General features: G+C 30.3%; 2 protein-coding genes across 2 annotated transcripts; one reads left to right on the plus strand and one right to left on the minus strand.

The window, feature by feature from the left end:
* Positions 1,341 to 2,245, plus strand: LOC109343870 (peamaclein-like). Its single transcript, XM_019582370.1, has 2 exons — positions 1,341 to 1,575; positions 1,891 to 2,245. The coding sequence occupies exons 1-2, from the start codon at positions 1,494 to 1,496 to the stop codon at positions 2,073 to 2,075; spliced, it is 267 nt and encodes an 88-aa protein (XP_019437915.1). The 5' UTR covers positions 1,341 to 1,493; the 3' UTR covers positions 2,076 to 2,245.
* LOC109343871 (pumilio homolog 12-like) lies at positions 5,783 to 9,330 on the minus strand. The gene is made up of 5 exons (XM_019582371.1): positions 8,309 to 9,330; positions 7,895 to 8,057; positions 6,883 to 7,046; positions 6,533 to 6,791; positions 5,783 to 6,184 (listed from the first exon to the last, which is right to left on the minus strand). Exons 1-5 carry the CDS (start codon positions 9,190 to 9,192, stop codon positions 6,065 to 6,067), a joined length of 1,590 nt encoding a protein of 529 aa, XP_019437916.1. The 5' UTR covers positions 9,193 to 9,330; the 3' UTR covers positions 5,783 to 6,064.

A 10,283-nucleotide genomic window follows, 5' to 3' on the forward strand; every position in this document is an offset into this window, starting at 1 on the left:
AAGTATCGGTATCAGAAATGTATCTAATACGATACGTGAAGGTTACTGAAGTATTGCTGCTTCATATTCCAACAAGATGTTCTTATTGCATAATTGAGCAAGAATCCGACCATACCAATCCTCATCAAACGACCATCTTCGCATACTATATTCTTATACCCTAAAGGTAAAATTGGAAGTAAATTAAACCAAGTCGAAATTCGATACGAATTATTTTTTCACCTCGAGTTCGATTCTGTTCGAATTGGTTCATTTGAACAACTTAAATAATTAATTCATTTTTAAAAATTATTGCATAAAGCTATATATAAATATAACAATGGTAAAGATAAAAATAATGTAGAGTCATTGTATACTAACAATAAACATAAAATATTATTTTATATAAATATAAATGTAACAAGCTCAATTTTTAGCTCAAATTTGGTTCATTTGATTCATGAACTAAATTTGTCAAACTAAATAACAATTGATTTTTGAACAAATACTGAGTTAGTTCAGTTCATTGTCAGCCCGATACTTTTTGTTCAATAGATGTTTGAAATAATTTTTATTAAGCATTTATTCATCGCAACATAATTTGAAATAATCTAAAATAGATTTATCCAGGAAAAAGCTTCAGAGATCTTTTTTCCTTTTGGAAGATATAGGAGCGGAACAATCAACATATTGATATTGGAAGACTCAAAAAATTAATCTAAAATAGATTTATTTACATCAATATTTTTTATAAGTTTACATAAAAAAACCAAGCCTCAATTTGAAGTTAAAATTTAAGCTCTTATATGATTATTGCAATCAATTTAGATAAAACCTTCAAAGAATATTATAAAATGAATTTGTAAACTCTTTAAAACACTCCATTCCTCCAATCAAGAGCAAGTCATATACGTATTGAAAATTGTACTATTACTTTATATTTTGTAAAAAAAGTTATACCTTCATTATGAAGTTACCTCAAGTTCTTCGTATATGAGTTGATGCTCATTTTATGGTCTAAAGATGAGTAAAGATCGTCATCATTAATGTAGAGATAAATGTCAAAAAATAATATACAAAAGATAATATGTAATAACATTTTTATTTTTTTATTTACTATGAAATCACATTTTTATTATTAAAAATATGAAGAGAAAAACAATAATTTATAATACAATGCCAATTTACATAAGCAGATTAATAAAGCCAAAACGATGAACGCTCCTTTAACAGAATCCCAATACCAAAATTCGTAGCCAGCTGTCCTTGCTTGCAATTTTGATGATAACTAATGAAAGTAAATGAACTGAAAGCTAAAGAGTAATAAATGATTAAATTCTCACATTAATAGATTCCTAACCTTTCCACCGACCCTAGTACATTTGTTCCCATAAATAACACCCTTAACTGGCTCACATTTCCACAACAAAAAGGTAACAAGTTTCATAGTTCTTCAAGTCCTAGTCCTTCTTCTGATTCTCTCCTTCTTCTTTATTCTACCCTTTCAAAGTAAGATGAAGCTAGTCTATGCAAATGTCATACTTGTGTTTCTTCTCCTCTGCTCCTCTATGTTACAAGTCTCAATGGCTGCTTCAGGTAAGACATAAGCCCAATTAATTACTAGATTACGAAAAAAGAAATTTGTTGTCCCAAAACATGTCTTACACTAATATAAACATGTAATATCAATTAATTTTTAAAAATATTAATTATGATTTTTCTATTTTGTTTTATTGTCATTGATGTGAGACATGATTTAGAATAAAAGATTGTTATTCTACCATTACACTATACAATACATTTTGTATCAAATAATAGTATCGTTGATTGATTACATTTATATTTAGATATGACATTTGATTTATTATACTAATGAACTAATGAAATGTGATGTTGGAATGAACCTACTAGATTTTTGTGACTCAAAGTGCTTGGTGAGGTGCTCCAAAGCAGGGGTTCAGGACAGATGCTTAAGGTACTGTGGGATATGTTGTGAGAAGTGTAGTTGTGTTCCATCTGGGACTTATGGGAACAAGGACGAGTGCCCTTGCTACAGGGACATTAAGAACTCTAAGGGCCAGGACAAGTGCCCTTAATTCATACATGTCTTTCCACAAAACTAGCATGTATATGTTATGAGATATTGTGCTAGCTGGTTATGTTTTCTCTGCAAAAATAAGATTACTATACCAGAAGTTCCTTCATCATGTTTTATGTATTAAAGATATATTTGATCATAGGACTTGAATCTAGTATAACTCGAATAATAGGAATAAATTGGGGTTATATTTGTCCTTATGTGTATCCCTTAATTTGTATTGAATAAATAAATAATTTCATCAAAAAAGATGTTTAATGTTTAAAGATTGTTTTTCTCTATACTTCTTTGTACAAAAGTATACATGCACAGAATGAGTTGGTTGGGTCTTATTATGTATCTTGGTTTGTTGTGGGAATACGTGAATGAAAAAAATGGATATACTAAAAGTTATAAAATTTGTTTCTTTAATTATATTTGGATTAACGGTGATCAATAATAAACCATTTTGTAGTTATTTCTATTTTTTTAAATATATAATCACATGATAAAAAATTTGTGCTTTTTTATGACTCCTTTTTTTATAACTACAAATTGTGCTTATTAACAACGAATATCGACTACTTTTACCATAAAAAGTAAGTTTACTTTTTTTAATTTAAAAAGCTATTGGTGTTAATTTAACTAGTCAGATGTAACAGGAAGGAAAAGAAAAAAAAACGAAACAACCAAAACAGACATAACATTTGTTAGAGGTAACAAATGTTATGAAGTGTAATTTAGGATTAAGTTTTGCAGTATTATTTTGACATACTTAGATAAAATTATTATAATAAGTGCATGTTTGATGCAGCAATACTTGCTCATTTCAGCTTCGTTTTTTCCTTCCTAGAAGGAACTACGATTATTTGGTAACAACATGTTATTCTCGAGGGGAATGGCTTCTTTTGGCTTAAAAATTAGGTGTTTCTAGTCTTGAATATTATCCTTTTATTAATACCTTCATTCTTTTGCATTTTTTTTTGGGAGGGGAGAGAAAGAAATAGAAGGTATGAGTGCCATCAAATAAGTTCTGATGCCTTTTTTTATTCATTCGTATTTAAAACTCAACTCACAAATAGATTTTAGAGTGTGTTTGTGAGTTAGATTTTGGAAGGTAAGGAAAATGAAGAAAAGATTTGAGAGACATCTCATAAGTTCATAAGTGAATTTCATGGTTCTCAAACCTTCATTTCCATTCCTTACGAAAATCTAACTCTCAAACTAATTCTTAATGTCTTTAGTACCTGCACCTCACTCCTTATCAAACTTTTTCATATTTTACTACAAAGATTATCTTAAAATCAATTTTCACCAACCATATTCAAATATTTTACAAATCACAATAGCGCACACTAAATAACCTGTTAAAGGTCCTCTTTTTCTAGGGATGGGATCACCTGTCCCAATTTGGTGTCCCCATTCCTGTCCCATTCCATTCATATATTGATATATGGAATTAACATATTATTTTAATAAAATAAAAATAAATTGAGATGTTATTTTTGACTTATTGGCAAACACTGATTAGTGTGGGACATGGGACAAGAACTTTTCTGTGACAGTGGATCCCATTCCCTTTTTCTACTGCAGACATGAAAGCAAATTTCTCTTTCAGTAATGCTATATTTGGTTTTAAAAAAGAATTCGAGAGGAAATTAAGAAGTATGAAAACAAAAATTCATATTAGAAGATGATGTAACATTTTAGTTATTTGGTATCAAGAAAAAAACTAGAATGAAAAAACTACAACAAGATGTGTCAATATGTTTTTTCTTTCAAATTTCTAGGAGTTTAGTTACACTTATAAATGTGGCATCATGTTGACAGTTTAAAAAATTAGGCATATACTTTGAGATCTTCAATTTGTTTCAGATTTGGTTATTGGCTGTTGGATTACTTGAGTTACTTCAAAGTAGGAGTGAGCATGAATTCCCTTAAATAGTAAGATTTGTCTTTTATTTGATCTTGAATATTGATCGGATTAACTTTTTGAGTTCAAACTAGACATGGACTTAAAGATTAATACAATCCTAAATATTGATCGGACTAATTTTTGAACCGAACTGGACCATAAAATCAATGAATATAATACATTACCATTTTTAGATAAATATTATCTATTATTATGGATATGTAATTTAGAAAATCATAACATACAAAATTATATATACATTATGATAATAAATCATTTGCACAAGAGTATTATAAATAACTAGTAAAAAATAATTGAAAGAACACTATTAAAAAATTGATATTATATTATTAAATAAGTTGTTGCAACAATGGGTCAAATGTTATACACAATTGAAGAGTACAAACTAAGTTATGTGTTAGCATGCAACAATGTAGTATTTACTTTGGGTAAAATCTCATTGTGTTATACACAATTGAAGAGTACAAATGTAACTTATGTGTTAGCATGCAACACATATGATCAGATTATGTATATCTTTTGTTTAACACTAAATATTGGTTGAAATTAATTTTTGAACCCAAAATAACCCTGGTGAAACCAATTGTGAGGTATTGTGATCATGCTTATTACTTTTGGATGGGGATCAATTGTACCTATTTATGTTCTATTTGGTGTCCCCATCTAATCAAAAAACACATTTAATTAAAAATAAAAATTATAATAATAGAAATTAATATTTGTACATTATTTTATGAAATTTGATTGGCTTGATAAATGAGGACAAAATTTTCTTACGACAGAGGATCTTTGTCCACGAAGGTTTAACATGTAACCAAATTCTTCAATATAATTTTTGTTTGAGTTATATAATTCATGCATACAGATGTAATGTTCTCACAATAATAATTTTATGAGGGAGAATATATAATTGATTATTATATATATTATAATTTTTTATTATTTTGAGTATATATATATATATATAAAATATTCTATCTTGTTACTATTTAAAATAATTGAACAATACTAACAAATTTATTATTTTATTCATGTAGTCATTATTTATATATATATTATCACTATATATAATTAAAATAGAAAATTAGTTGAGTATTATATTCCTTACTAGCCTACCCACAAATGTGAGTATTGACCCATGCAATCACTATCCTCCCCTTACTAGTTGTTAATGAATTTGGATTATCGGATACTGGAAGGCTACTACTTAGTGAGATAATAATATGTAGAGTTTAAAAATTTTAATGGTTAAGATTTTAAATTATTTCTAAGAAATTTTTTCTTAAATGATGAATGAATCTATGTCATCCCACCAAATGAATCATTAAGATTTGTTTTTAATAAAATCTTAGGTATTCATAGGTTTCGTCGTTCTCATCGCTTCTACCTTAATGGTTATTTCTTGAATCAACCTTCTCAGTTTTTATTGATTCTTGGCTCTTGATTGATTTGTTTCACATTCATGTACTTGACAATCCAGTACCGGAGAGGATCCAACTCCTTCCTATTCTTCACTTGTTTAAGAAGGATCCTACATTTATAATAACAATAAACTATAAACTGCTATATTTTGAAATTTGAAGAAAACTATTCTCACACTAACGTCAGAACAGATATCAATGACTATTGATGCATCTACCACCTAATTTTAACACCAAAAGATGGTAAATTCATCTTTCATTACGAGCTTCCAATTAAATTTACCAATACAATGATTAAATGAAGATGATTTCATCCAGATCTATATACTGTTAAGAAAAATATGGAGCCAAGAACCAATTAAGTTAAACTAATCACCATGATTCATTTATTGGATACTACAATAAATCGCAATGAACATAAAAAATATCACAAGTATACCGCAATGATCATGTGTGAAGTTAGCTCCTATACAACTGAGCATTATCCACTTTAATCCAAAACTCCAAATCTAAGTTGTTCCAATAACAAAACAAGCCATTCTATCCCATGCAGGAAGAGACAACAAATTGAAACATAACAACATAAACTACGAATACAACACAACCTAAGACATTAATGGACACTCTAACAATGGTGACTGTAATAGATGTCTATGAACGCCGCAGTCTCCCACTGCCAAACTTCTCTAGTAACTTCCGGCCGTAGACGTTGGTGCGCATCATTGGAGAGTTGAGCTGGATAAGCTGCAACAGGGCATCTTGAATAGCACCCTGCTTTTAAGAAATTGATTGGGAAAATCATGTTATAGAGCATCATGCCAATAAATAAGACTTCTATAGTACACTTCTGCTATATGTACTATAAGTACTTGGCATTTCCCTCGTGAGCGAAAAGATATTTGTCATTCTCAGACCCTATTAAGTGAAAGTCTCGTGCAACCATTGGGCCGCCTTTTTACTGATTTCCGATGGGGAGAAAATCCCACTAAAGCTAAGAGGGTTAAACTTGCAATTCAACCATTGGTAACTAAACTATAATGGTGATGCAAAATAATAAAAAAATTGAGTAATGAACAAATATAAAGATTAAAAAAGCCTCAAGTATTCAAGTGTCATGACCTTGGACTTGGAAACTGCAGATTTGATGACATAATTTCCAAATGGATCCACAAGAAGCCTTGCAACATCTGGATTGTGGAGCAACTCCAAAATAATACGCCTTTTATGCTGATCCCCTACCTCTACAAGGAACTTCTCCACCACATTACTCCCGTATTTATTGCGGGAAAGAGATAAAAACTTCCCTTCAAGTTGTCTCAGAAGACATTCTGTAACTATTGGTGTTTTTGAAGACACCAAGTCTTGTACAACATAGTTGCTGCAAGAGAAAGAAGCAAAATGCATAAGAGAAAAACAAGCATAGTTAATTATTGGTTACAAAAAGAGAGATTTTGGTAGTGAAAACAAACCCATAGGCATCTTCTGCTAGGAGTGGAGCATTTACTATGATCTCAGCAATCAGTTGCTTTTTGGTTTCTCCATGAGCATAGCTGATACATTGGTGCAGCACACAACACCCAGTCTTATCTGTTGCAATCCCAAAACAGTGGTTTGCCACTACTCTCAGAAGATCCTGTGATTGAAATCAACAATCATAACTTAATAAAAGCCAAAACAACCAAACTAAACTAGTATAGGAAACAAGACCTTATCCAATAGAACCTTTTTTCCTCTTTCTTTTAATAACTTCTGTAAACAAGTGAAAGGGAGAATAGTGTATACAAGCCTTGCCATTTCCAACACCACAGACCAAAATTCATATTGGTTGAAAACTTCAAGTGTATTGAGCAAGAAAATTGTTTAAAAAGTGATACAATAAAAGCAACAGGAAGGAAAAGTATGTTGAATATGTTAATACAGTCTACTGTTATATAACCAAACAATGTACTTTTATTCATGTCCAGAAACTTTATTTAGATCTACCAAAGAAACTTAATTATGAATTAGCAGATTATAATTATTAATTGAAGGTGTAAATCAAGACAGAACTTCCAGAAACCAAGAAAAAATATAGGTTTCAACTTAAAATGAAATATCAGTCAAATTCAATATGCTATTAAATCATCCCTTAAACATGAAAGTGGAAAAGGTCTGCAATTCCAGATTGCATGAAGCTACTATTGAACTCAGTCTATTGTACTTAGAATAGTTTTTATTCCTCTAGTGGTGAAATGTTTTACTCATTTTATAAGATCCCAATTATTCAAACAGCTTTACTTTCACCTACATGCAAAACCAGCAGGAGCAGTGAAAATTTGGCTTTATTCAAGTTGTTTATTTGTGAAGTTCAAAATATATACTATGAGCAAAGCAACAATGGAAAGGAAATTAGTTAAACTGAGATACATAGTATCCATACTTACCTAAAATTGAATGTGTGAATCCATACAAAGTATATGACCACTGAATCATGAGTAGTACCTTATTATCTTCAGGTGGGAAATATCTTAGACAATGCAGGAGTACACGATGACCATTTGTATCTGTAGCCAATGTAGCAGCATCAGGGCTTAGAGCTGACATAACAAGAGCTCGTTGCTGTTCAGTGGTAATATTCTCTAACAATTTCTCCACAGACCTGGTTCTGGCATGACATAAAAACCAACTTAGTAATTAGAAAATATACATAAAAAACACCAAAATTACTATAGGACACATAAAATGTGTCACAATTCACAACCTCTCTTGGCTAATCAGACTATAGTAACTTATTTGTTACACATTGACACCCTTTACATGACAAAAGATGTTAATCAAACAATATATCATTGATGCCATCACAAATTAGAAACTAAAAAGACATGAAGCTATAGTAATGAAATAAGCTATACGTACCCATGTGGATTAAGAGATATTCTGACTAGCATAAGATTAGGCTGGATCACCCTCAAAATGATGCGAGTCCTTTGGTCTTCAGTGCAAATTTCCACCAACTTCTGAATAACATAATTCCCAAAGGGATCAACCATCAACTCAACCACGTGATCAAGAAGCTCTATGAAGATGAAAGAAGTTTCATTGATTGTCACTGTCAATCTTTTCATCATTGATATCAAATCCTTGTATCCACTTTGATCCTTAGCAAATAACACAACCCTCCCCCTCAAATTATTCAACCAGTGTGGACTAGGACTAGTAATTCCATTATTTATATCAAACTTATTCCCTACAAAATTATCATTCATCACAACCCCTCCAGATCCAGTTTGTCTCAGCAAAGACTCAGAATCAAGAAACCCATTATTATTTCTTGAATAGTAACCGCCAGCACTCAATGCAGGATATGAACCAGAAGAAAGGTTGTTCCACTTCACATATTTCTCTCTTCCATACCCAACCCAATAATTCTGAAGTGATGGTAACCCGCCACCACCAACAGCATTACCAGCATTGTTCTTATGGGTTTGGCCATAAAGATTGGAACTTTGAGAAGGTTGAAAAGTGGGGCTATCAAAAGAGTGATTATTTGATGCGCCATTAAGAGCAGAAAACCCACCCGCTATAGAAGATGAGTAATTGAAATCAAAGGGAGACACAGAAAGACGAGCAAAAGCATCTTCTAAACAATGATCAGTTTGGTTCTGAGAGTGAAAGGGATTTGGGTTTTGGTTTTGGTTTTGGATCAAAAAATGAGAAAAACTTGCTTGTGATGATGAAGACAATGAAGTAGGAGAATCCTCTTCGTTCAAAACGAAAGAAGAAGGTGATAGAGACGACATCGTTTTCAGCTAGAGAGAACAACAGAAACCGTACTGTGCTGGTGTTCGGATTTTGTGGAGCAACAAAAGGGGTTTGGAGAAATTAAGTTTGGTTTTTTGAAAGGAACCGATGAGGGTTATTTATTTTTTTGCTATATCAACATTTAATAATATTAATATTATTTATGATTAATATGGATTAAAAAGGGAAAGAAAATAAGAAAATAAATGGTGATAATGAAAAAAGATGAGTAAGAGAAGAGAAAGAATCGTTTACAGAAAGAGAAGGGATATATACTAAGGAAGGTGTTTTGTTGAGACCACCTGCTGCATGCAATATATAGTAACTTTTCATGCGACAGACCCGAAAAGTATATCGACTCAAACAAAAGGAACACCAAAACTTGTGTGGTAAGCTTCATCCATATATTTAATCTCATTCATTTATTTTTTTAAATCTAATAGATCAGATTATGAAATTTAAAAGTTATTATGATTTATCTTTTTTTTCCTCATCACTTATTTCACTAACATATCTGGTCCGTTAGATTTAAGAAAATCAATGATGAGATTAAGTATAATTAGTACAAACAGATCACTCATTATATATATATATATAATCCTATCATTAATATGCTAAAAATTCAACCAAAAATTAAGAAGGTAAATAAATCTGATGATTTAAAATATTAAAATGTTCAGTATCATCTTCCATGCAAAAATTTAAATTGATCTTTGATTTTTATAAGGCAAATATTGATTCCTATAACAATTAAAGAATCTCAAATTGATCTTTTAAAATTTTATATCACAAATATATTTTTCAAATTTTGTGGATAAGGTGACTCGAACGGATTCACTAGGTGTAAAGATCATTCAAATCGATTTTAGCACTTCTAATATTTGTTATTATTCATATACATGATAGAAAATGAAATTATAGTATTATGCTTAAAGAATTCAATCATTTACCAGTTATATTATACCTTACTCATAAATAACAATTAAATTAGTCTAGAGAAATAAAGATGTTTCTAAATTTTGAATTAAAAATGATCAGTTTAATTGTGACTTAAATATAAAATTATGATTAAAATGAGTTATTTTGTTTT

This window comes from Lupinus angustifolius, chromosome LG03 (genome assembly GCF_001865875.1).
Source record: "Lupinus angustifolius cultivar Tanjil chromosome LG03, LupAngTanjil_v1.0, whole genome shotgun sequence".
In the NCBI taxonomy this organism is placed as follows: Eukaryota; Viridiplantae; Streptophyta; class Magnoliopsida; order Fabales; family Fabaceae; genus Lupinus; species Lupinus angustifolius.